Genomic DNA, 27,932 nt, shown 5'->3' on the forward strand with positions numbered 1-27,932 from the left:
CCAGCCAGGAGTGTGTGTAAGGCAGGGGCTTAAACACAAGTCTCCCTGACTGCAAAGACAGCTCTGAATTTTAGCATTCATCACACTTTGCTAACATACCACACTCTCTAAGTCTGGTGACTCAAAATAAAAATATATGAGTTTTAGTTTTACATGACTCATTGGGAATCACTGCCTCCTTTTCCAGAGATTCACTAGCCATCCCTTTAATATAACTTTCTAGAATAGTTTCCAGGAATTAAATTTTGTTGTTTGGTCATTTTTCAGTTGTTATCTGACTCTTCATGATACCATTTGGGGCTTTCTTAGCAGAGATAATGGAGTGGTTTGCCATTTCCTTCTCCAACTCATTTTATAGATGAGGAAACTGAGGCAAACAGGGTTTGCACTAGCACTCTTATCCATTGCACCACCTTGTCTATTAAATTGAGACATCTAATTTAATAAGCTAAAGATTTGTTTTGGTAAATTTACTACATCTCATCAGTATAGCCGCACCACATTGTAGGGACCCAGAAATGCTAGTCTTGTATTTCGTGTGCTATTAGGACAATCTTGTAGTACCAAACTAATAAACTCTTTTAGCTATACAGCTCATTTGCCTGCCCAGGCACAGACATGGCCCAACATAGAGTTTATTTCTGTAATAGAGGCAGCTAGGTGGAACAGTGGGTAGAGGGCCAGGCCTAGAGTCAGGAAGACTAATCTTCCTGAGTTCAAATCTGGCCTCAGACACTTCCCAGCTATGTGCCCACTTCCTGGGCAAGTCATTTCACCCTGTTTGCCTCAGTTACCTTATCTGTAAAATGACCCGGGGAAGGAAATGGCAAACCACATAACTATGTGAAGAAAATCCCAAATCGGGGCACAAAGAGTTGGACACAACTGAAATGACTGAACAACAACAGTTATCTCTGTATTGTAACCTACAGTACCATGGGAGAATGACCCATAGTAAGTACTAACTGTAAGTGCTCAACGGACACTCCTTAGGCTAGTGGGATCTCAGGTAGTCAGAGCATTGCGTCACGGTCTCCAAGGAGTAATGGTCAGTATTGTTCAGTGCTGTTCTGGATCAGTGCATCATGTGTTATTATTAAAGAGAACTGATTAGACTCTCTTTAAAAATAATTATTTTAATTTAGTTGCGAAAAAGGTAGAAGTGAGATAAATATCCACCAAGAGAGGAATCGTTAAATAAATTGTGAACATTCAAGTAATGGAATACCATAATGCAATGAAGACCAACAAGAATGAAAATGTTTTTTAAATCTGTGTGTGTGTGTGTGTGTGTGTGTGTGTGTGTGTGTGTGTATGTGTGTTCGTCCATCATTTTCTAGAAAACCCTTAATGGAATAGGACAAAAAAAAAAGAAAGCAACCCAAAAAGATTAAACACCCACTGTTGTAGCTTAGGCTCTGCCCACCCAGGGACACCAAGAACTGGCTGTTTCATGAGATGTTGTGGTGGAGCCGTCTCCAAGGATTCAGTCAAACCCCCTCTGATCCAAGCTTGGCATTTATTGAGACTGAGATGAGCAACTTCAGAAAAAGCAGAATGGACTTTTATAGGATAAAGATGCAATTATGTAATAGAGATTATGAATGTTTGTTAAAGGATTCGTTTGATTTAGTTATTTTTTTCTTTTATTTTGCTCATTATAAGGGCCATTCCCTGACTACTTCTTAAAGAGGCCTATTCACTCAATGGGTGTTACCTCCTTCTAAGTGAGGATGTGTAAAGGCCTAGCTTAAAAAGGCCAAGGTCTCCCAGTGCATCCTGGGCCATCTCCAGTCATCCTGAGGAATATCTGGTCACTGGATCCAGATGGCTCAGGAGGAGAAAGTAACCCTGCACAGCCCTCTCTCACTCTAAACAAAGTCAAGTGCAAGTCATGTCATCATTTCTCTGATGGCATGGTCTTTGAAAATGAAAAACGAACACACAACACAACAACAAGGTAATAGAGGAGGGGTCCTAGCCACATGCAATTACCCACAATGCATCCAGAAAAACTCATTTGGGGTGGTACACATATATGATAAGGATATTATAACAAGCTTCTCTAGGTCCAAAGTTCTCTAGGTCACTTTTTTAGTATTACTGCACAGATGCCTACTTAGGGAAAGTTCCTTCTGTTGTTTTGGGGTTCACATCCTGCTTGAGTATCCTGGTGGTGCTGCTTTCTGACTGGCTGAGTATTGTGGTCCTGTCTGAGATTAGATGGATGTGTGTGTGGTTGAGTGCATGGACACACTAGCTGTTTCTGTGGGAAAATGAGGAATGGGTCTGGAGGCAATGGCTAGCTAGAGGCAGTAGCTGGGATCCCATCCCATGAACATGCCTGCTCTTTCCGTGAGAAGTACAAGTTCCCAGACACACCTGTTGTTCTAGTGAGCAGTGAGGCCTATATGAAGAAGTTAAAATATTGGGCGGAGGGGAGGAGTGGCGTAAGTGGCTAGGTAGGTGCAGTGGACCTGCTGTTCAGCGGGAAGGTTAGGAAGTTAGAATATTGGGGCTGGGGATAGCTTTATTAGAATGCCATCCCCAACTACGACCTGAATGTAGAAAAGGAAATGACAAAGAATGTACAAAGAACACTAGAATCTTACAGCACTGAGCTCTTATATTTTGTGTGTTGAAATTCATTTCATTATTAAGCAAGTTAAATTATGCTATTGTTGAATGTTAATTTACATCAAAACAATTTTTAAAATTGTCACTAATTTTATTACATTAATTTTTCAAAACAATCTCTAAATAATGAAGTTCATAGATTCATGTTCAATTCTTTTAAAATGTTTCCTTGTGTATTGAAGTTTCTTGTATTTTTTTGTTGATAATTCCTGTTTAGAATAAAGAAAAACACTATAAATTTAGACTCAACAAATATGTATAAGAGAAACAAAACCACATAATAAAAGCTCTTCACATTTTTTAAGAAGAAAAGATCATGGGGTTTAGCAAAGTCATCAGAACAATATTTACTCAATCTCCCTTTACTACTTCTTCTGTTGGTTCACACACTTGTGTTGTCAGAGCCCTGTCAGAGTGGGTCTCCTAAGCAAAAAGTCATAAATACCCACTTAGTTGCAGGATTATAAATGTTTGAAGATTTTCTCTTTCTTTTCTGGAGTAGCTTGAACAGAAAAAGAAACCAAAGAAGAAAAAGAAGCCACTGGAGACCAGAAAGCAAAGAAATGAGAAGCATCAGAAAAACAGGTTAATCCAGGAGTTCAAGTTAACAGAAGATGGCCAAGTAAGAAAAATATAGACTGGGTACTTGGCCCACCTAGTTTCAGAGTTACAAAGAAAGAATAGGCAGAAATGCTAAAGGGAAGTCCAGCTGAGAATCACATCCTGATCCATCCCCAGTTTGTTTCTCTAGCAAAGACTTGAGGGAGTTTTCCTTTGGGGGAGAGCTCAGATTCTCTCTTGGTTGAGTTCAGCTGTCTTGCACCCAAAGGGAGAATTCCTTCACTCTGCAATGCCTGGTAGACTTACTATCAAATAAACACTTTCTCTAGTTCCTGTTTTTTGCTGTTGACTTGGATAAAGGGGTTTCCTTGCATTAAAAAAAAAAAATCAAGTCTAGAATCAGAAGCCTTTCCTTGCTTAGGGGATTCTACTGGCACCTCTGGATCAGATCTTAGCTAGAGCCCCTTCACTTCAGCCTGTACTGGGCCCCAGGTGTGGCAAGTTTGGCCTTTGGCTCCATGCTAGGTCCCCAGGGACGCTGTGTTCTGATAAGGCCTGGGACTGGGAAACACAGGCCTTCCTTCCACAGGCAGGCCCAGAGAGCCTGTCACTGTGGCCTTTTTTTAATCTCACTTTTCAATGACCGAAATTGCAAAGGTTCAGATATCAAAGATAGGAATTTGTGTATGTGTGTGTTTTAGGTTAATTTAAAACAGGCTCTTTCCAATCAATTGTACTAGGAAAAAACGGAATTTACCACCATGCAGAAAAAACAATCCATCTTCTTCAAAGGTCCAGAGGCCCGGGTGAAAAATGACAACTCAAAATTTAATGAGGTAAGATTTGGTCTAGAATATTTCTCCACAAGACCAGCAGCCCCAAAATATGTTCACCTTGAAAGCTCCCTGCTGAGAATCCACCCATTTCTCTAGGATTTTAAGACTTACAAAGTGCTTTCCTCATCACACGGTAGCAAGGAGGGTGGATGAACACCAACAGGTCCTTTAGCCCAGGAAAAGGCCCAGGCTCTGACTTGGGTAGGAGGTTACCCAGCAAGGGAAGGACAGAGCGGAGACGGGCCCAAACACTGGGCTGGGAAGACTGCCAGGAAATTAATGTATTCTGGAAACAGAAGTATGGGCAAGCAGAAATGGATCAGTAAGACACTGGGACCTCATTTGAACGCTGTTCTTGGGAATCTGTGGCATGGCGTTAGTTTACAGTTAATAGATACCTTTATTTTTTTAAAAAATAAACTTGATAGCTTTTATTTTTACATAATCTTCATGTATACATATATATATACACAATATATATGTGTATATATATCCATCTTTCCTCCCCCCATTAATCCTCCCTTATAGTAAAGAAGAAAAAAAAACCAGTTCAGCAAAATTAATCAGCACAACAACTAAGCCTGCCACTATGTGCAGAGTTCAGCGCCCATAATTCCACGCCCCCACTTCAGAGAAAGGAAGGAGGTACATTTTGTCATCTCTTCTCCAGGGCCAGGTATAGCTAACTTTTTATACTTCTGTTAGAACTAAACCTTCTTGGTAGGATCCAAGATGAACTGTCCTTTGCTGAATTGTACTCTCTACCCAACATAAGAAAGTTCCAGGCTACTCTAAGAATCCCAGCCACATTCTATGAAGGACCCAGACAGGCTGGCTGGCTTCACATATAGCTGGAGTACCTCTCATCTGGTTTCACATTTTTGTATCTCACTCTCTCGATGGTGTTCTACATCACAGACGATTGATCCGCATTTTAAATGGCACATGCCTATTTTCAAACTAATCACACTTGATTAAATGGAACATATAATTTATTTTCTTTTACATACTATGTTTTTTTACTGCAGTTAAGTGGAAGAAACAAAGATAGCCCCCTCATTTGACCAAAATTGCCCATCATCTCTCTGATTATGAATAAAGATAAGTCACAGGTACTTCACCCCAAAGAATGGATAAGCCAAAATTCATTTACATTTGGCTTTTTAATGAAATTTGGGAATGGGGGCCAGATATATGCTCCAAATTACGTTACAGTCAAGTTGATTTGCACTCTTTAAGCACTTAGCATCTGATGGAAAATAGCCTCCCAGCATGCTCTGGGGCAGTAGGAAGCCAACCAGCCTAAAGTGAGAAAAGGGGGCAACAGATAATTCCCAGTAGTTGATATCGAAGACATATGTTTTCTCATTTGGTCTTGATAAGAACCTTGTTAAATAGGTTTGACAGGTACATGATCACTATTGCCCTGATGGACTGTACCTCACAGAGTTTAAGTAAGTAGCCCATGGTCATCCTGTTAAATATCAGAGGCACGATGAAGGCCAGGTCTCTTCTGGCTCACGCCCTAGCATTCCATGCTTTTCATAACATGGCTCAGAGGGGATGGTCCTTTTCACACACACACATTAACAACAGCCATGCTCTGATTTCTCATCCTGCTGGGGAGGTAAGCCTGGGTTTCCAAAGGCTAAGTCAGCCAAGCACAAGCCTTGGCAGGCCCTGCCATGCTGCAGAGGCTCTGGTTAGAACAGCAAGGATGAACTGGACCGTACTTGGACCCTGGTAGATGCAAAGCTCAGCCTTCCTAAGTATGAGGAGGCATATCTCCAGAGAGCTGGGCAGGAGGAAGCAGATTTTTGGTGGCCATAGCAACGCATGAAGATGGTTTATAAAGAGACAGAGAGGTTTTGGTCTGTGTCATTTGAGAGATACTTGAAGTGTTACCCAAAATTAGGCCATGAAATGCCATACCTTTTAGAGTTGAGCTTGGTATAGCAGGGAGAATTCTGAGCTTCGAGCCAGCAGAGTCCTGGGTTTGAACCCACTGCTGACATTTACTAGCTATGGGAAGTCACTTAACATCTCTGAGCCTCAGTTTCCTCATTTATGAAATGGGTAATTACAAGCTTGTAGAAATGATTTTTGAGGTCATCTAGTCTGGCCTCCATATTTTACATTCGATGAAGCTAAAGAAAATTTCACTGAAGACAAGTGACTTGTCCAAGGTCATGCAGGTAATAAGTGCTAAGATTTTAACCCAAGTCCTCTAACCCCAAATATAGCCCTCTTCCCAACGCCCCACACTGCCTCCTGCAGGATGATAAAATGCGCAGCCCCTCTGTACAGGGCTGCTGGGAAGGTCAGAAATGAAGCCCTTTGCAGATCTGAAAGGGTTCTGGGATCGGCAGCAGCCCCGAAGCACTGAGGAGCGACAGGATGGGCTCATGCTGTCGCAGGGATGTTGTCTTTGTCTAACTGGGGTGGGGCTTTTTAAATTTCTAGTTACTAGGCCATCACAAGAGATATCTGTGCCTTTAAACTATTAAAAGCCTTAAGGGGAGCTCAGCTGAAATAAGGGATAACCTCTTTCCTTCTACAGGTGAAAATTCTTCCTGTTCTCTTCTTTGCTGTCATTTTAATAGCCAGTGCTAAGTCAGTCTGCATTTAAACACCATTGCCTCAAGCCTGGCTTCTCTGATCCTTGGGAATGGGATTCTACCCGGGACTTCCCACTGACCTATGGAAGGGCCCAGTAGCCAGCTCTTGGTGTGCCTTTTGTCTGGAAATCCCAAGGCTGAAGTTATGTTACAAAGTATATTGAACAGTAGATACTTGAAAAAAGAATGCAAACACCTCTCAGTAACTCGTGTTAACCCTTCCCAGGCCCAGCTGTAACATCAGAAGTTGCTCCACTTATTTGAGTTTAATTGAGCAGTCATCAATGAAGAACCTACTGCCTGTGAGACGCTGTGCTAGGCCCTGGGGATCCAGAGACAGACACAGGCTCCACTCTCACAGATACCTTAGATTCAAAGGAGAGCAAGGGATCTTGGGAAAGAGAAGTTCAGTCAGTGCTAAAGAGAAATCTGGGGAGCAGAAGAGGGGGCAGAAAACTCACTTTCAATTGGGGGAAAGTGACACCTGAGCTGAGCCTGTAACACAGGGAGAACCTTCAGTGTAAAGTGAATTAAATCTTCAATATTTTGTTCACACAGGGCAAGAAATCCAGTTTTAAAATTCCAGATCCTCGGAGGAAGGACCTGGCCAGCAGTCACGAGGCAGCTTCAGGTATGAGGCTGTTGACCTGAAAACTTGGTTAAAGAAAAGGCAACAGGCTAAATGCACACATTTTATGACTTAATTAAGTAATCAATTCCCTGTTAAAGAAAACGGTAACATAATGCATTATGGAGCCAGAAATGTTCTGGCTACCAATACAAAGAATTGGGCAGCCTTAAATATGTTTTTAGGACAAAGAAGTGTTCTGTGTCCTTCAGATTTATGATCTCCCTAAGTGACTAACTAGAACATTAGTAAAGGAATTTCTTAATTGCATAGGTTGTAAATACAATAAGATAACAGAGTTTGACAAAGTTTCACGTAGAAATTACGACCCAAGATGTCTGTGTTTTCTTTACCATTAACATGCCATAACATAGTATATGTCTACAAATATTAAGATATGGAAAACGTCCCATTATTCAAGATAGTGTCTTAGGTTAAAGGTCTCTTAAGGAATGTTAAGTCAGCCCTGGCAGGCTTTTGTTGACATAGGAAGAGGCATTCTCTGAGTTTGCTTCAGAAAGAACAAAGAGATTATTCCAAAATTTTATATTAAACATTATCAAGGCCAATCAGGTCTAAGGACGGACGCATCAAGTCTTCTCTCTGTCCCAGACTTCCTTTCACCCACACAGGTAGACCTCCAAGACCCTAAGGCTCTGCATTACAATTAACACCCCGTGGCTATTTCCTGGTAGCTATACTGGTTTGGTTTGGGATGCATTATGTAACATGGTATAGCAGGAAGCACCCATACACAGGGGGCCTGCTATCACAGGTTCTTAGATCTCCATTCATAAAAGGAAAGGCAACTTTCAAGGGGGTTAAAGTGATTACTTTAATCAAGCACATGTATCATTCCTTTAACCAAGTACACACATCATTCAGTTAGTTCAGGGAGTCAGCACCCTGATTTAAAAGAAAATACAGAGAAATCAAAAGATCAACAGACATGGATTCCTCTATCTGACTTCAACAGACAGTTCCAACGTCTGACCATAATTACCAGAGGGAAAAGCACGACATCTGGGTTCTCAAAGCCAAGAGGGCTCCTTACATCTTCCCAGAGTCCTCATCTGGCCAAACACACACTTCCCATCAGTAAGCCCCAAAGTAATCGACAGACATGGCTTCATCTGCCTGACCGTAATTAAACAAACAGGTACAGCTGTCTGACCCTAGCAGAGAGGGAAGCACCCAACATCTGGGTTCTTAAAGCTGGGGGGGAGCGCGCTTCTCTGGCACTCAAACATTCTTACCAAAAACTAAGCCCCAAAGTAAAACCTCACCCTCAGAGTATTTATACCTTTTTTAGAGTCGGAGGGCATCATAGCCCTTTGACCCAGTGCCTCAACAGAAAAAACAAAAGGTACTTGAGACCCTCCTACAAAATAGCTCCCCTAATCAAGCTTCTCACAATGGGCAGGCCCATCAATGGGTGGGAAAGATCTTGAATTACATTAAAATAATTAACAATACAAATACATACACTTTCTAATTAAAGAAACTCTTGTTTCTGTACTTTGCTCCTTGTAAAGACTCTTGGTTGATAAGGGCAAAATACTATCAGAGGCACTTGATTATACTAAAACCAAAACAGCAAAAGATCCTATTTTGATTGCCATCACACATGGGAGGATTCTGCTTATGTATTCCAGTGGACTTGCTCTGAACTGACCATGCTCTTATTTTACATTTTGTTTTTAATTCATCTATATATTTCCCAGGATTATATCTTATGGATTATTTTCCATCAGACTAAATGTGACCATGATGTACTTAAAAATTTCCTTCTTGGGAATTGAATTGAATGTTTACTGAACTCCAGTAGAAGTCTGCCTTGCTTTATGTAATAAATTGTTCCTAAAAGTAGTGTGTAAATCAAATTTTTGTGTAACAAGACATATGTATTTAGAAAGTATGCTACTTTAAAAAATCCTGTGGTGAATCCTCCTGTCTGGTTTATACTTAGCCCACTTCTTGAGTTCCTCTTTTTCATAGATCTGGTTATCCTGTAGAGGTGTGCTTAAAGCAAGGTAGACCTCTCAAGAGAGTGAGTAACTCATGTACGATTCAGTTTTTAACTTTGCTTCTGTTATCCTGGGAAATAATGTAATTGCTTTTATGATTCAATTAAAATTCTACGTTCTGCTTACTCATTCTCTAACCTAGTAGTTGTCTTTGGTTTGTTGACATAAATTTGTAGATTTTCTATCTATTTAAACTGGTGTTTTACCTTTGGTATAATATTCCTATTGAAAAGATTAAACCATTTGCATTTGGGCATATTCTCTCAAGTATTCCAAGTACATGTCATTTTAGATATTCAGTAGCTGCTTGTAAAATTTTTGCAGCTTGTAGTAATATATGGCATAGTTTGTATTGTTTTTTCTGAAATTTCTCATAGAAAACAGCTGGGTTTTTATCATTATTATTGGTCCAAAAATCTTTGTTATCATTGAGGGCAGCTGGGTGGCACAGTGGAGAGAGTGCTAGATGATCCCCCAGGTTACATCTAATTCTGAATTTGGTGATTCTATCTTAAGCTTCATCAATCCAGTCTCCTCCCTACACTTGATTAGAGTGTTTTTCTCTGCTTTAGAGAAGCTGCTGGGGGCACCACAGTGCATAGAGTGCAGGACCTGGAAGTCAGAAAGCCTGATTTAACTCAGTTTCCTCATCTGTAAAATGAAGTGGAGAACAAAGTGGCAAACCACTCCACAATCTCTGCCAAGGCAACTCCCAGTGGGGTCACAGAGAGTCAGACGTGCCTGAAATGCCTGAGCACCGACAGTATTTGGGTAATAATCGTGATCATCATTAGTCCAGAAATCTTCTACTTTACCCAAATAGAAGCTGAAGAAAAAAAAATCTCACTCATAAACTCTAGCAAATCAGTCAAATTTAGTTAGCTACTTCAAGGTATGGAAAACAAGCTGGAAATACTTTGATTTCTAACAGCCTGAAAACTGAGAATAAACTAAAGATAAGAGCTCTCGGTTCCATTTTAAGGATTCAGTAAAGGAGAAAGGAAAGGAATACACATTTACGCAGCCAGATCCTATACTGAGCACTTGGAACAAATATTTTCTCATTTCATCTTCACAGCAACCCTGTAAGGTATGTGCTGTATCCCCATTTTACAGCTGAGGAAACTGAGTCAAACAGTGGTTAACTGACCCGCCCAGGTGCCTGCATCTGTATTTGAACTCAGATCTTCCTTATGCTAGGCCCACCACTCTGTGCACTGTGGCCCGCCTTCTAATCAAGTCCAGGAATAAGACCCTGGCTCGAATGAAGTTTAAGATGGATGGAATCATGGAATTTAGAGCTAGGAGGTAACCTGTGGGGATCATCTAGTCTTGAGGCTTTGGGCTCTTTAATGTGGGGTTCGTGAACTTGTTTTCTTCCTATTTTGATAAGTATATTTCAATGTAATTGGGTTCCTTTCTAGTTCTAGTATTTTATGTGTTTACAAATATGATTCTGAAAAGGAGTCCAGAGGCTTCACAGACTGTCATGGAAACCCAGGCCACAAGAAAGGTTCCAGAGCCCCAGCTCTGATCTCAACCCCTCCTTTATTGATGAGAATACAGAGGCCTAGAAAAGTTAAGCAACTTCTCCAGGTCCCCAGAGGGAGAAAAGAACTAAATTGTACCTCTGACTGTTTCTTTTCAGGAATGAGGCAAGCATGAGTGAATGGAAAGTGCTAAAGTGTCCCCTTCTGTCTTAGTCCACGTATATTGTCATTCAGTCTCTTACTTCATAATATTGTTTTAAGTTCACTTTTAATAAAGAGTTATTGTTATTTTTTTTAGAAAGGGCTGGAAAATGCATGCCTCTATTCTGAATCTCAGGGAAACACCACCAGCAGAAGCCTCACTGTTTGGACCACATGGCCTCACCACTACCACCTATAAAGCCCAATTTTTGTTCTTGAGAACAGAAAAGTTGGCCCAAAGACCTAAATATGCGCACGTGCTCATGTGTTCGTGTGTGCATGTGTGTAAAGTGATGGAAGCAAATGTAATAACAAAAGAAAACCTTTTTGACCTGACCTTTACATTGAGTGGTCCTATTTAGATAGATTCTTAGAGGAAACAAAGGTTTTGTCTTTTTTTTCCAATTCAAAGTTTGCCTCTCATAAAAAAGGTTTTAAATCGTGGAGTCCTGCTACATGTGTTTGCTCTGGAATGCTCAGGTTACAGTGCTTTTAACTGTCTCCTCAAGAGGTTGGAGTTGTGAGCTAGGGTGGTTCACACCACCTGAGAAGCCCTTGCATTGCAGTGGGAGAGTTTGTCAGGCTTCTCTCATCCCACTAGATTATGGTTGTCTTGGGTCAAAGGACACACATTTTTTCAGCACATGAAAGACTGGCCTTGGGTGAGAGACGTCTCTTAGAACAAACAGACTTGGCCATTTTGTAAATTACAAAGACAAACTCGATGTCCCAGGCTTTGTTCCAGATTAGCAGTAAATGGTACAGATGACATTTCTGTTTGTTTCTTAGCAGCGTATCCTTGGAAGGAAAAGATGTGCAGATACCAAAACTATCTGTTAATGCAGCAAGACATCACCCATCATCAGCCTCTACTTATCACGTCGGCACCTTCAGAACGAAGCAAGACTCCTTTAGCGATTAAGCAGTACCCCCCTCCACTCTTTCTGCAGCTGAGCCAAGAGAGCTGTGAGAAACAGGCAGCTTTTCGTAGTCTGGTTCAGCAAGGTAATTATTTCATAGGCATGATAGTGACGAGAGCATGTGGCGTAGTGGACCAAGGGCCAACCTTGGAGTCAGCAAGCTTTGGCCTCAAGATCTCGGTGACATATGCTAGCAATGTGACTACAGGTGAGTTACTTCACCTCTCTTTTGTCTAGGGCAGCTTTCTCAGACTCTTGCAGATGAGTTGTCAGTCAGGAACAGTTGTGGGTATCTAAGCTCCCCCTACACACCAAGAGTTCTCTCTCCCAGGATCTGATGCCCCAAGGACAGAGAGAAACCAGATGCCTGCCCACATCCAGGACAAGTGCTGAAAGTGTCACCAGCTAAGGAACAATGAGAGATCTCTTCTTTAGAGGACAATGTATTGGCCTTGGCCCTTGAGAGGCAGCAGAGGTATAAGGGATGGATGGATTGACTGTTGGAACTGGGATCTGGGAAGACCTGGGTTCCCATTCTCCTGATCCTGTTAAATAGTTGTGTAACCATGGATGAAGCGCTTCAGTCTCTGAGCTTCAGTTGGACTAGATGACCTTTAAGGATCTCTCAGTTCTAAAGCTAAGCTTCTAGAATTTCTTGGCTCTCTTTTGTCTGCCTTATCTGTAAGGCTCAGTTCTGGCCCTAATTGGCTGTGTGGCCTCACTTCGTTAGGTGCCAGTTTCCTAGTTTGTCCGGTGAGACTGCTGGACCAGGTCAGTGTTTCTCAAAATAATTTACATAAAACTTTTTGGTTTGAACTGTATTGACTGCCTTCATAAATACTGGAGTGAAAGGGCATAGGCTTCCCTTGAGAGCCTGATCCTTGTATATTTTGGGAAATGGAATATTCATAACCAAGTCACCTGCTGTTTTTGGAAACAAGGGCATTCTGGCCAGTCTATCAGAAAGCAAAGGGATTGATTTACAACTTAGGGATAGTCTGGGCCTATGAACCCCACCAAGTAAGCTCTTTGTTTCTGCTGGAGGGGGAAATCCTTTCTAAACGAGGTTTGTGTGGAGTGTGACTGGGAGGGAAGGAAAGAAAGCAGTAAACACACAGGAGGCTCCTTCCCTGCCTTCTCTCGTCAAGGGGGAAAGAGAGGGCCAAGGGCTAGGTTAAAGGGAAAAGCAGAGGCAATACAGGCCTCCTTCTCTGCAGTGACCCTGAAATGAAGTTAGAAGTAGCATTGGCTGTTTGAGGGGCAAGAAGGGGAAGAGTGGCTCAGGCCCTGATCTTGACTTCCTCCCTCCAGTTCCCCTCTCACGTTGGGCTGGCGAGGACGCATGCCAAATACAGGCCTGGCTCTGCGCCTGCTTCCGCTACCTTGATCTCCTTTAGCGCTCAGGACCCTAGCCTGGGCCAGCCCCTGGCTTTCCTTCTTGCCTCTCTTCTCCCATTTAACAAGTCTTTCAATGGGCCAACCAGGTCCCAGACTCCTCCTCTTTTGAGAGGCACCTAATTACATATTTAGCATCAGCTTTTTCATGAACTGTCTATAGCATGTGGAACATCAGCTGTCAGTATGGAAAACATTAGGCTAGACCAGGGATAGGGAACCTGTGGCCCTCTAGGTCCTCAAACAGCCCTTTGACTGGATCCAAACTTCACAGAACAAATCCAGGGGAAGTTTGGATTCAAAGGGCCATACTTGAGAACCTAAAGGGCCTCAAGGCTGCAGGTTCCTCTCCCCTGGGCTAGATAGATGTCTAAAAGAGTTGAGGTCTTTTATGACTCTTAAGAGCCTGAGATTCTGTGGCAACATTATGCCCCTCAGAACCTTGTATTCTCTAATAGCTGTTTGTCATGCAGACCACTACAGTGTGCAGTTCTTGAGATCAAACACACCATCAAAACTCGATAGGCAACTCACACAGAACAATTAGAGTCCAGGTTGATTTGGTGCTTAACAGAGTCTGAATTCTTTCCTTTTAGCTTTTCAAAATTTCTACTTGGTTCTTAAGGAAAACAAGGTCGTTTCTGAGTAAACTCCCAATTTCAGGTCAAAATGATTTTCTTCACAGCCATCTGCCCTGGCTGCATCTTAATCCCTGGGTTCCCTGACCAGAAATCTCTTTCCCAGACCCTCAAAGTAGGTCACATTCAGTCAGTTTGCATTGGCTAAGTCAAGTTATTTTCTAGTTTCCTTGGCTAGAAATGTTTATGCTAATAACCTTGTTTCTTTTTCTCCAATTTATGAGTCACCTCTTGGTTTGGTTCCTGCTTAATGCCCTGCATCACCTCAGGTCCAGGCTTTAGCATTAGTCTGCTATTCTGTCTCCTCTAGGGTGAGATTCTCAAGGATCCTTATTTTGACATTTAAGCCCAAGATAGCTCATCTACACTGAAAGGAGGCATCACATTGCCATTTCACATCATATATAATTGGGAGAGAGGCCACTCACACAGAAACATTCACTAAGTGCTATGGGCCTTCAGAGAAGGGAGAGGCCTGGGTTTTAATTCCACCTCTGTTTACTTCCTAATTGTGTGACCAAAGGCAAGTCACTTCACTTTTCTGGATCTGTTTCCTCATCTCTAAAATGAGGGTTTAGACAAGTTCTCTAAGGCTCCTTCTAGCTCTAAATCCAGTGATGACTACGGTTCGTCACAGTAAGGAGGTAATTCTCAAGGGTTCTTGGAGAAGACAGGACTTAGTAAAGGTATTATACCAGTTTAAAGCTTCTTTCTCCTCTCCCTCCAACCCTGGAATATTTCAGTGTCCAATAGTGCTGGACTAAAGGTCCAGATGTCAGAGATACACTAACATTCTTCACTAGGGCCTGTACCTCATTGAATCAGGCACCCATTGGAAGATGCCACTTTGTCAGTTCTCCCTACAAATATAGGAAATAAAGACTTCCATGATACTAAATCATTAATGGGCTCAATTCTCCCCTCCATACACTAAGGTGGAATATGTAGGTGTATGAGCCCTGTTGCTAATCTTGAAGCTAAAAAAAAATCTGAGTACTTAAATAACTATATCCTTAAAGATAAACAGAGTCTAGAGTCCTGGGATGATGTTCACTGTAACCTAAGGACAGCAACCATTTCCTGACGATTATTTTATACCTTTTTCCCTCATTCACCCAATCAGTGCCTAGCATTCTGCTTTGCATAAAGTAGGTGCATAATAAATGATTGTTTAGCAAATGAAACAAATATTGAGCATCTACTGTATGCCTAGCACTGTATAACAAGTTCTGTGGCAAGGAGTGAATGTCTCTTTTGGAATGGTGCTAAAAGAATAGGTCTAAGGATAAAATATTTTTCTTTCAACCTATTATGATGTTTGTGATTGGAAGAATCTTAATTTCTCACCTGTCACATGCATAGTCCAAAGGATCCTGGAACACATGGTGCACTGTATTCTGTAGAAGAGGCAATACAAAGTCTTGGTTTGTTTTTCCATGTTAATCGAGTCTGTCTCCTCTCTCCAACTCCATCCAGGCAAGTGGATACCATCACAAAGTTCATCTACGATAACATCCAGGTACTACAGAGCTCTGCGGGAAGATTGATCTTGCATTCCATAGTAGTAGTAGTTACTGCCCATGGATAGACAGCCCAAGCAATTTCACCTCATTCCACTTACCATTTATCATGTCTGCCATGTCTCTGGGCCTGACCTGGCGTGATGCAGCTCCCAGTCAGTCAGGTGAAACTATTCCAGATACGGCTCCTGATCTTAGCAGCGACTGCTAAGCAGCCCAAATGCGCACAGGCCTGACACCAATGGCACAGTGGAAAGAGGCAGAGGCTCCCATCACCACTGGGCCACAAAGCAGCCGTGTTAGCTAGCTCTTAGCCTCCTTATCTGTAAGCGGGTACCTGCCCTACCCACTGGGTTAGGAGGGTCAGCATTGATGATTACGTGAAAGTACTTTTAAAAATATGAAGTACTGTGTAGAAGAAACGTATCAGTCACCACCATTATTTAACAGTGTCCTTTTATGAGATTATAAATTACATGTTGGTATACTGGGTACTAATTACCGTCTCTGCTGGTTAATAATCATTATACGGGATTGCGACCCACAGCATCCAAGCCTCGGGATTTTCCTGCATCATCCAGTAATACAAATATCACCCGTGTGAGACAGGGAAAACTGCATTGAGCACCACCTGAGCTGAGCTTGTGATGCTGAACATGTGATGCTAACCAGGGACTTAACAAAGATGACAGGAAACCGAATGGTGGATCATGACAATGGATATGTGTGGCAGGAGGGAGACAGTACTTGCAGCATCAGGCATTCTTACTGTGTTAGAATACTCCAGTCGCAAACAGACAGGAGGGAAAAATGAAGCCAGAAATCTCAATGAGGCAAATTAAATTACTGGCAGTTGAGTAAAATGTTAAAAAAAAAAAGTTGTCCTGGGGGTAGTGGGTTGTGGGGGAAGAGTCACTATTTTCTGTACGACAGCCAATAAATGCTAGTTATTTTGTGATGACTTTGCTTCCAGATTCTTTAGAACCTGTGTTCAAAAGGCTTTTCCCTATCCTGGGACTTGCTACACAAATTCACTCAACTCCAGAATCAAGAATTCAGGAATCTGTGGGATTTGAGAATAGCTATTCTCACTTCCCAAAGCCTCATACACATATGAAATGAGTTGGCTTGAGCTAACTGTATTATCCCGTATGAACCATTACGTGCATATACCACGAGCAGAAAGGCAGCAGCGAGGGTAACAGGGGGCTGACCTTGGAGCCAGCTGTCCCTTGTTCCGTTTGGGTTCTTTGACCAATCCAGTCAGAGTGTTGAACAAATCATTTTCCCGCTGGGTGCTTCCATTTTCTCAACAATAAAATGGGAATAAGAATCTTTGCTCTTTGCTTCCCTCTACATAGTCTCTATAGCAAGTGGACCCATAACATTTGTTTCCAGAGGAGACCAGTCCTTTAGACATTCCCTCTTTTTTTTTTTAATTTGCTGTAGGAAGCCTTTGTCTTCCAGTAACAGAGATGGAAAAGCAGGCTCATGGAGCACCTGGGTCCTGGAGTTTAAGAATATAACAAAGTGAGTGTTAACTCCCATTGGCTCCATGGTAATAACTTTATTCCAGAAGCCTTTTTGGATTTGGAATGTCGAAATATTATTAGTATACAAAACCCATGTTACTTAATGTGTTCAAGTATTAAATTGAAATGTCTTATATGCTTCAAAGCCCTTGATAATTCCAAGAAAATTAAAATAACCCTATATCAATATATGAGTTAAGAGAAAATGGTGTGTGTGGCTCTCCCTCTCAGACCCCCAGGATCTTTTTCACATCTGAATTTTCCTCCAAGAAATTTTTTTTTCATAGCTATTTGTCAGTTTTACTTTAGGTTCCTTTCTCATTTAAAGTAACTTGATCCAGTACTTAAGGCCTTAGGCTTTTGTTGCACCAGGTAACAAAAACCAAACAGTTCATGAGAGGTTCCTCCGTTATCTTCATGGGTTCTATACTTTCATTGCCTTCCATTTAGAAGGCATGGTCACCTCCCCTCCCTCCTTCTAGCTGGCAATGCTACCCCAAAACCCCGCCCCTGGTTCTGGATAGGGGAAAATGAATTATCCAAGGATAACTTGAACCCTAACCCCAACCTTCTCTTCTTACAGCCCTCCTTGTAACTGCCACTGAAAGGGTTACAACACAGGCTTGAGGACAGCAGACATTTTTTATCCAGATGACTGCCTTAGTTACACCATGGAGATTTATCCTTTTCCTGGAGATTGATGTAACACATCCATGGCTGGGATGGTGTGCCACCCAAAGGCTCTCAGTAATAAGGAGCGTGGTACCTGGTTGTATGACGCTGTATTGTTCAACCCACTAGTTACCAGTAATACCCAACAGTTGGCTGTGGTTTCATAGGATCAACTCTTACTAATTCAGACATTTTCAGTGGGTTGATTGATATTGGCCAGTATTTTCAAAGATCAAGTTGGCCTCTCAGTCCTTCAGCCTCCTCTCCCACCTCCAATCTGTCTGCACTTTAAGAATCCAAGCAGGGAAGGAAGCAGGCAGCAGCATTCTTTTCAATGCTCTGTCCCGCAGCCTCACTCTTAGCCATAAGACTTTGGGGAAAACTAAACAGTAGTTCCTCAGAAGAAAGTGAGCCCTAACAAACACAATTTTCCATTGGCTAATATGATTTTATTCAACTTTTTCACAATATGAAAGTCTAGTTGTGGGTGACACAGAGCTAGCTCCTCCTTAGTGAAGCTAATTTCGTTTCTGTTCTAATCTCTGGGGACTTTAGAAATCTACCTATCACGCAGGGTCTTGGGAGAAACATGGATACTGCGTATGAGGCAGCAGAGTCCAATGGAAAGAGTACTGAACTTGCACTTAGGAGATCTGGGGTCTGATACCACTTTACTACTCTTCCTCACTCAATTTATTCCTCTAGAAAATGAGTGGTTTAGGCTAGGACTAGGTTAATTCCAAGGCCCTATCTGGTTCTAAATGCTCTGATAAAATTGTGTCCAGGTGACAAAGAGTTAAGATGCCCAAATCAGATCATCTTTGAGGTTTCCAAGAGCAGTCTGTGAACTAGGAAGGGGGGTGATGGGGAAGGGAAGCCTTATATGGCCTTGAGAATGCATGTGGTCTCAAGTATGAAGGCTAGCATCTCCCCAATCAAGATAAACCTCTCCTCACCCCCACCCCCATGCAAAGGCAGATTTGGAAGGGGCCTCCTTGTTATATGGGAGATGGGGGAGCTACAGTGAAAATGAGGAATGAGGCTGAAGGACAATTATTTGTGCCTTTCTATCAGGTCCCTGTGCTGGATTCCAAAAGTAACTTCTATGTCCATGCTGCTGGGTAAAACTTTCTCTCTGATCCCTAAGATCCCTCAGAATCCTGTAAAAAGGAAAAGGAAGAAAAAAAAATGGAAACTTCCTGGAAGGCCTAGCCTGACTAAGAAAGATCAGCACAGTCTACTTGGAAAAAGGGGGAACCTTAATCCAAAAAGAAAACATGACTTCACATCTCCAGTAATATCCAAAAAAGATGTCAAAAGAACAATGAGTTGCTTGAAAATCTTGAACTTCTCCGAAGTAGGAGACTGTATTACGGACAGATTCTGACAGCATGATGCAGGAATATCCTCTGGAGGAATGCTTCAGTTCACAAGACACACTCACAAGGCAAGTTATGAAGGATATTGAAAAGAAGGCAAATTTCACTTGTTGCTGTCGCCACTTATACAAACTTCAAAGGAAAAAGTTGCTGACAACTTCTCTCACTTGAGATACCAGGTTCGGGTTAATGTAAAAGCAAAGAGGGTCCAATTTGTAACCTTCCCCTAACGGTGGAATTATTCTGAAAAACTTCCAAATTCAAGGTGGAGGAGGCAAGATGAGGAAGAGACTTCTCTGCAGGAATCTGTGGGCCCGTTCCAGAAAAGTATTTTGAAGTGTTCTGCTTTTTGTTTTTCCTTCAATTATTTTTCATAACAATCACATCTCCAATGTTTGTGTCTTCTCCCCCAAAGTGAGGGTTTGGGGTGTAGGACTTTTCTCAAGTACCTTCATGAGGAGCTTCATTTTTCCAACTAAGCAAATAAGGATCATTTGAAAATAGAATCTTATGTCACAATCAATTGAATCTACATTAACGCTGTCCTCTGTATTCCCAGGCAAATCCAATTCCTCCAACAAATTGTGCTTGAAGACAACCAAGGAAGTCATTTCCATTTCAGGACTCAATCGTTTTGTGTTTCTGACAAGCACTGTTTTCCTCTCTGTTCAGGAAATGTATTTTTCTTATCACACTGCACTGAAATACAATTGTTTCTCTAGGGAAGTAAGCCATCTCTAACTGTCCTTTTTTTTTTTTTTTTTAATAAAGTCCTGTTTTGCTTCTGAACAATACTGTTTTTATGTCAATCTCCTTACTACCAATTATTCTTATTTAATATGAGGCACCAAGATGTACTAAAGGCTAAATAACAATCATTTTTGTTGTTCACTTGTGTCAGACTCTTCGTGATCCCATTTGGGGTTTTCTTGGCAAAAATACTGGAGTGGTTTGACATTTTACAGATGAGGAAACTGAGCCAAACAGGGTTAAGTAACCAAGGTCACACAGGTAAGTAAGTGTCTGAGGTTGGATTTGAACTCAGGTCTTCCCGTGAGAAAGGGTAATTTTAAAAAATTTTTACATGTAAATAAAATTTTTTAATATTCCTTTTTAAAATCTTGAGTTCCAAATTCTCTCCCTCCTTCCTCTCCTGCCCTCCTTAAGAAAGCAAGCAATTTGATATAGATTGTGCATACGAGCACTAGGTGGCACTGGGCCTGGAGTCAGGAAGACTCATCTTCCTGAGTTCAAATCTGGCCTCAGACACTACCTGTGTCACCCTGGACAAGACACTTAGTCCTGTTCACCTCAGTTTCCTCATCTGTAAAATGAGTTGGAGAAGAAGATGGCAAACCACTCCAGTATCTTTGCCAAGAAAATCTCAAATGGGATCATGAAGAGTCAAACACAACTGAAAAATGACTGAACTGAAGGTTCATACAAAACATGTTTCCATATCAGCCACGATGCAGAAGAAAACACAGACCAAAAAACTTTTAAAAGTAGGCTTCAATCTATATTCAGACTTCATCAGTTCTTTCTTTAGAGACAGATGCATTTTTCATCCTAACACCTTTGGAACTGTCTTGGATCACTGTATTGCTCAGAATACTGGAGCCCTTCACAGCAGATCACCGTACAACGTTGCCATTACCGTATACAGTATTCCTTGGATCTGCTCCCTTCTCTTTGCAACAATCCTGATTTCTTGTAGCACAATAGTATTCCATCACAATCATATACCATAACTTGTTCAGTCATTCCCCAACTGATGGCCATCCCTTAAATGTCCAATTCTTTAGCACCACAAAAAGAGCTGCTATATTTTTATACGTATGGGAAACCTCTTTGGGATACAGATCTAGTAGTGCTATTATTGCTGGATCAAACTATGCATGGTTTTATAGCCCTTTGGGTATAGTCCCAAATTTCTCTCCAAACTGGTTGGATCAGTTCACAACACCACCAACAGTGCATTAGTGTCCCAATTTTTCTACATTTCTGGCATATCAATCAATGTGTGAGGTAGTACCTCAAAGTTGTTTTAAGCTGCATTTCTCTAATCAATAGTGATTTAGAGTCTTTTTTCATATGACTATAAATAGCTTTTTCTTCTTCTAAAAACTGCCTGTTCAAATCACTTTGACGATTTATCAGTTGAGGAATAACTTGTATTCTTACAGATTTGACGCAGTTTTCCCTATATTTGAGAAATGAAACCTTTGCCAAAGAAACTTGTTATAAATTTTTTTTAAAGTTCCTTAATAGAAGCAGACTGTATTAAATTGCCGTGTGAATGCCCCAGGGTGGTAAAATAGATTTAAATTTTCTTTTCTTTTTTTTTTTTGAATTTTTTTTAAAATTTTATTTAATTTATTTAACTTTTAACATTCATTTTCACAAAATTTTGGGTTCCATATTTTCTCCCCTTTTGTCCCCTCCCCCCACCCCAAAACACCAAGCATTCTAATGGCCCCTATCACTAATCTGCTCTCTCTTCTATCATCCCTCTCTGCCCTTGTCTCCATCTTCTCTTTTGTCCTGTAGGGCCAAATAACTTTCTATACCCCTTTACTTGTATTTCTTATTTCCTAGTGGCAAGAACAGTACTCGACAGTTGTTTCTAAAACTTTTGAGTTCCAACTTCTTTTCCTCCCTCCCTCCCCAACCCTTCCCTTTGGAAGGTAAGCAATTCAATATAGGCCAAATCTGTGTAGTTTGGCAAATGACTTCCATAATAGTTGTATTGTATAAGACTAACTATATTTCCCTCCATCCTCTCCTGTCCCCCATTACTTCTATTCTGTCTTTTGATCCTGTCCCTCCCCATGAGTGTTGACCTCAAATTGCTCCCTCCTCCCCATGCCCTCCCTTCCATCATCCCCCCCATCCTGCTTATCCCCTTCTCCCCCACTTTCCTGTATTGTAAGATAGGTTTTCATACCAAAATGAGTGTGCATTTTATTCCTTCCTTTAGTGGAATGTGATGAGAGTAAACTTCATGTTTTTCTCTCACCTCCCCTCTTTATCCCTCCACTAATAAGTCTTTTGCTTGCCTCTTTTATGAGAGATAATTTGCCCCATTCCATTTCTCCCTTTCTCCTTCCAATATATTTCTCTCTCACTGCTTGATTTCATTTTTTAAAGATATGATCCCATCCTCTTCAATTCACTCTGTGCACTCTGTCTCTATGTGTGTGTGCGCATGCGTGTGCATGTGTGTGTAATCCCACCAAGTACCCAGATACTGAATAGTTTCAAGAGTTACAAATATTGTCTTTCCATGTAGGAATGTAAACAGTTCAACTTTTGTAAGTCCCTTATGACTTCTCTTTGCTGTTTACCTTTTCATGCTTCTCTTCATTCTTGTGTTTGAAAGTCAAATTTTCTTTTCAGCTCTGGTCTTTTCATCAAGAATGCTTGAAAGTCCTCTATTTCATTGAAAGACCAATTTTTCTGAAGTATTATACTCAGTTTTCCTGGGTAGGTGATTCTTGGTTTTAGTCCTAGTTCCTTTGACTTCTGGAATATCCTATTCCAAGGCCTTTGATCCCTTAATGTAGAAGCTGCTAGATCTTGTGTTATCCTGATTGTATTTCCACAATACTTGAATTGTTTCTTTCTAGCTGCTTGCAATATTTTCTCCTTGACCTGGGAACTCTGGAATTTGGCCACAGTGTTCCTAGGAGTTTCTCTTTTTGGATCTCTTTCAGGCGGTGATTGGTGGATTCCTTGAATACTCATTTTGCCCTCTGGTTCTAGAATATCAGGGCAGTTTTCCTTGATAATTTTATGAAAGATGATGTCTAGGCTCTTTTTTTGATCATGGCTTTCAGGTAGTCCCATAATTTTTAAATTGTCTCTCCTGGATCTATTTTCCAGGTCAGTTGTTTTTCCAATGAGATATTTCACATTCTCTTCCATTTTTTCATTCTTTTGGTTTTGTTTTGTGATTTCTTGGTTTCTCATAAAGTCATTAGCCTCCATCTGTTCCATTCTAATTTTGAAAGAACTATTTTCTTCAGTGAGCTTTTGAACCTCCTTTTCCATTTGGCTAATTCTGCTTTTGAAAGCATTCTTCTCCTCATTGGCTTTTTGAACCTCTTTTGCCAATTGAGTTAGCCTATTTTTCAAGGTGTTATTTTCTTCAGCATTTTTTGGGGTCTCCTTTAGCAGGGTGTTTACTTGTTTTTCATGCTTTGCTTGCATGTCTCTCATTTCTCTTCCCAGTTTTTCCTCCACCTCTCTAACTTGATTTTCAAAATCCTTTTTGAGCTCTTCCATGGCCTGAGCCCATTGAGTGGGCTGGTACAGAAGCCTTGACTTCTGTGTCTTTCCCTGATGGTAAGCATTGTTCTTCCTCATCAGAAAGGAAGGGAGGAAATATCTGTTCACCAAGAAAGTAACCTTCTGTAGTCTTATTTTTTTTCCCTTTTCTGGGCATTTTCCCATCCAGTGACTTGACTTCTGAGTATTCTCTTCACACCCACTTTGCCTCCAGATCTGCCTAGCCAGTGCCTGGGGTCTGAGATTCAAATGCTGCTTCCCAGCCTCAGGGCTTCGGCAGGGGCAGGGCTGCTATTCAGTGCGAGATGAAGTTCAGGTGTTCAGGTTAGGTCCGGGCAGGGCCGCCTCAGGGCTCAGTTCCCTCAGGGGGGTTATGCAGAGACCTTCAACAATGGATCCGGGCTCCTCCCTGCTTGGGGAGCCCTGGTCTGCTCCCGCCTCCGCTGCTGCCTTCCAAAGAGGCCTGAGTTATGGGGGCACCCCACTTCCCTCTCCGCACGCTGAGAAGACCCTCTCACCAACCTTTGGGGCCCGTGGGTGGAGGGACCTGCAAGGCAGCTGGAGATTCTGTCCCTGAAGCCTGCTCGGATCTGTTCCTCTCAGTGCCGCGCGGCCAAGGCAGGGCTGGGCTCGGCTCCGGGTGGGGGGCGCGACGGACCTTTTGCAAGACGTTTTGAGGGCTCTCTGGAACAGAAATCTCGTCCGCTCCGTTGTTCTGTGGCTTCTACTGCTCCAGAATTTGTTGGGAGTTCTTTTTTACATATATTTTATGGGCTGTGGGTTCGGAGCTAGCGTATGTGTGTCTTTCTACTCCGCCATCTTCATAGATTTAAGTTTTCAAAAAAATATGATAATATCCTTCCATCACCTGACCTCGAGTCAAATAACATCCTCAACTTGTAGGACACTGGATTAAGAGTGATATTTTGTTAAAGCCAATCTCTGTCCTCAATAATTAAATTCAACAGACATTAAGTATACAAGGCACTACTGTGGTAGGCCCCGCAGATAAAAAGAGGTAGAAAGCCAAATGGCGATGGTCTATGTCCTCAAGGAAATTAAAAGTCTCCAGGAGGAGGTGAGATATGCCAAGTATGCAGAAAATGATAATACAAGATAGAATGGGATGAAGGCAAAAGAGAAGTCCAAAATATTCTGGGAACATTTGATGAAAGAGCATTGCTTGATGTGGTACCTGAGCTGAATTTTGATGAAAGGATGCAGAAAGTCCTATATAAGGAAGGAGTATATTGTAGCCATGGGAGAACAATGGTGCAGATTAATTTAGGTCAACAGTAACATTACATAGTGCTATAATACTATATATGTATAGTGTTAAGAGAAGTATTTTTGTGTTTTTGAGAAAAGGTTGCTGGGAAGACATAATTTTTATAGTAACAGCTCACTCACCAAAAAGTCCTATTGTGACACCCCACTAAGGCATGCAGGTCATGACCCTGGGTTTTCCAAAGCTTTGGCAGGTTCTGTCACAATGGAAAGGTTTCAAGTACAGTTCTAGCCACAGATGGCATGTGGTAGCTAAGTACTGAGGGTGTTTATCACCAAGAGGCCCTAGCTGAGTCCCATGCCTGTAAGCTCAGCCTCTTCCCTGCCCTGGCTTCTCTCGCTACTTCTGCAGGAAGCCTTTCTCAGTACTCCCAGCTGCTGCAGACTTCTACCTTGAGATCCTCATCCTGGTCTCTGCATAGATTATGGACCTAAATGTTGGTACACGTTGTCTCCTCCATTAGAATGTCAGTTCCTTGAAAGCAGGAACTGTTTTGTGACTTGCAATAGTTCCACAGCACTTATCACGGTGTCAGGACATAGTATGCATTTAATAAATGATTACTGATGACTGGCAATGGCGAACCACACACACACACACACACACACACACACACACACACACACACACTTTAAATTGTGCTCATTCCTGAACAGTTCCCTTTCTTCGGCAATAACAGCAGATGGTGACAAAGTGGGGATTATCCAGAGTCACAGATTTAAATGATCTATAACTTGGTTGTTGCTACCCTAATGAGAGAATAGAAGCTATACCAAGTATACATATTACTGGAGGAACTAGACATATCAATCTTCATGTTCTCACTAAACAAAACCAGAAGTTGTCATTAAATAGGAGAATGGCTCACAGATTCTCACGTAAGGAAACTGGAAGAGCTGGTTTTATTCTGCATCCAAAGACAATTAAAATAACACCTCATGGAACATTTTGTCACCTTACTGGATATGTTACGTAAGTTTTTGCAAAAAGACTACCATGAAAAACTGCAGTTTATGTACCACTGTCTTACAGATGGTGCAGAAATTCTAATAGAAGTCACTAAGTTTCCCTTTCTCCTAATCAAATCAATCTATACTTTGGTATTTGGTATCTTCAATGCAAAGGGAAGCATAGGTGAGAATGTATATGGGAAAACATGCATCAGGAAAAATGAGGGAAGTCAAAAAGAATTAGACTGTTCAAAAGCCTCACCTTTATATATTATGAATACTTCAAGAAAATAAGCATTAGGCACTTGACAGCGTGGCAAGCACCTAAAAAGGTCCAAGAAAATGAAGTTGATTCTACCTTGACAGGAAATGCCATTATTAGTATAGAAGTCCTACCTGAATGAGCTACCTAGATATAATCAGCCCACCTGTTTATCAGAGCGACCCTCAAAACTGTCAGAAAGCTAGAAAAGCCAAAACCAAAAGACAGCGGCACCCAGCTGAAACCATTCAAACGAGTTACTCACAATGAAAAATGGGGCGTAGCCAGAAAAAGGGTATAAATCCAGACCCCAACAATCTCAGACAGGAGTTTAACTGACATAAACCCACTTCCATGATAAAAAGTAATAAGATCCTTAGAAAGCATCCTAGTCAACAAACAACTTACCTGCCCAGAAGAGACCTAGCATCCGAAGGCGGTCCTGCACATCTGTAACATCTGGAAGCGGGGAGGTTGTGTGCGGTATCACCTCTCTCTTAACCGAGAAGTGAGATCAATTTAAAGTAAGCTCCAAAAGGGATCCAAACTTCCCAAAACAAAGTTGGGTGAAGAGTGATCCCAAGGGCATTTGAGGATGAAAACGGAGGGTCAGGTGAAAACAAAGACGCATCTGCCCAGTCTGGGTAACAAGCTGTCAGCACCACGGACAGCAGAACCGCCACACTCGGACTCTGGAGAGAAGGCAGATGGAGAAACGTTAACCCTGAAGGTTTTAGATGTTGAAGGGACCTACCCTGGAGTGACACACCTTTGAGGGGCAGAAGGGTCAGTCACCTACATCTGGAGGAGAGAGAGGTAACAGGTAAAGAAAAAACGTCTCAGACTTTGCTGATACCAAAAAAAGAAAGGGAAAGGCAACTGAGAAAACGTTGGCTATCCGATGTCCAGGCGCCAGGTCAGCGTGCGGCGGAGGGCGTCCTCCACGGGGGTACCCTCCACGGGGGCACCCTCCACGACGGCGCCCTCCACGGGGGCGTCCTCCACGGGGGCACCCTCCACGGGGGCACCCTCCACGAGGGCACCCTCCACGGGGGCGTCCTCCACGGGGGCACCCTCCACGAGGGCACCCTCCACGGCGGCGTCCTCCACGGGGGCGCTGGCAAAGCAGGGACAGGCAGGCTGTCCTGGGCAACGTCTCCGCCGTCACAAAACCCCCCAAGGCTGGGAAGCCCGCCAGATCTCTCCTCGGGCACCCCCTCAGACACCCCAGATACGTCACCGTGTCTGCTAGCGCTCTGCCGGCGCAGCTTTAAAGGAATCCTCCTGCTCAGATAAAAGCCTTGACCGCTACAAGCCTGACTGCCGATGACTCACCGCGAGCACTGCCTGGACGAGGGCAGACTGACAGCATCGTGTCAGCACAAGGCAGACCCAAGTAATTCAGCCACGTGTAATACGCGGCAAAGCGCGCCTGCGCACAGAACAGGAGAGGCAAGGGATGACGTCAGGGACGTCGCGCCTCAGCACCCTCGCCCTCCACGCGGGCCCTACGAACTTCTGAAAAACAACACTTGGAAACCATGTTTTAATAGGACTGGTTTCCTGCGTAGCTCTGCGCTTGTTCCACATTTAGAAACATGTTCCGGGCAAGGGGGGCACAAAATACATGGCAGGAAGGCCCGCCTCCTGAGGAGAGCTCGGCCTTCACACCGCCCCCTTTTCCTGGTTTTCTGGGGTCCTCGCGATGCTCTTGGGCCAAACACACGCGTCACTGACCGGGCCTCGGCGCTCGTGGGGCCGCGGAAACCCACCCAGAGGGCAAGGCGCGGGCGGGCTCGGAGGTGGGGGCGCAGCCTCAAGGCCCGGGCCCCGCTGAGACCTCTAACGGCCCGGCGCCCAAGGGGGGCAAGGGCAGCCCCGACGGGGCACGGGCTTGGTGATGTTACGTTCCACGCTCCCAACCCCACGGGGCCCTCCCTTGGCTCCCACGGCCGCCCTCGGGAGCCCAAACTCCCGAGTTCGAGTGTCACCTCGGCCGCTCGCTAGCGAAGGGCGGGGGCCCCCCGGGCCCCTCACGTGGCTCCGCCCAGCGCCCCCCGCGGCTCGCCTCCGCTTGGGCGGGAAGGC

At 42.8% G+C, this 27,932-nt stretch overlaps 1 protein-coding gene and 1 long non-coding RNA gene across 18 annotated transcripts in view; one reads left to right on the forward strand and one right to left on the reverse strand.

Annotated features, from left to right (window-relative positions):
- Positions 1-19,843, forward strand: part of AGBL2 (AGBL carboxypeptidase 2) — a 73,492-nt gene extending 53,649 nt beyond the window's left edge. For 4 of the 16 annotated variants that reach the window (XM_072617526.1, XM_072617523.1, XM_072617525.1 and 1 more), the window contains exons 15-21: positions 3,140-3,259; positions 3,939-4,034; positions 7,211-7,283; positions 11,788-12,126; positions 15,428-15,470; positions 16,921-17,001; positions 18,750-19,843. In XM_072617526.1, coding sequence (XP_072473627.1) covers positions 3,140-3,259; positions 3,939-4,034; positions 7,211-7,283; positions 11,788-12,126; positions 15,428-15,470; positions 16,921-17,001; positions 18,750-19,062 — 1,065 coding nt within the window. In that variant the 3' untranslated portion in view covers positions 19,063-19,843. Of the gene's footprint in view, positions 1-3,139; positions 3,260-3,938; positions 4,035-4,562; positions 4,711-7,210; positions 7,284-11,787; positions 12,127-12,155; positions 15,303-15,427; positions 15,471-16,018; positions 16,433-16,920; positions 17,002-17,586; positions 17,718-18,749 lie in introns of those variants that run through there. The other 12 variants (XM_072617527.1, XM_072617530.1, XM_072617529.1 and 9 more) reach the window with 12 other exon arrangements.
- Positions 2,609-27,829, reverse strand: LOC140509723 (uncharacterized). 2 transcript variants are annotated; one of them, XR_011968897.1, is made up of 3 exons: positions 26,253-27,829; positions 15,299-15,348; positions 2,609-2,846 (listed from the first exon to the last, which is right to left on the reverse strand). It is a non-coding gene; the product is annotated as an uncharacterized lncRNA (long non-coding RNA). The 2 variants fall into 2 exon arrangements; XR_011968896.1 differs by having other exon boundaries at positions 15,299-24,574.
- Positions 27,830-27,932: the final 103 nt, after the last annotated feature.

This window comes from Notamacropus eugenii, chromosome 6 (assembly GCF_028372415.1).
Source record: "Notamacropus eugenii isolate mMacEug1 chromosome 6, mMacEug1.pri_v2, whole genome shotgun sequence".
In the NCBI taxonomy this organism is placed as follows: Eukaryota; Metazoa; Chordata; class Mammalia; order Diprotodontia; family Macropodidae; genus Notamacropus; species Notamacropus eugenii.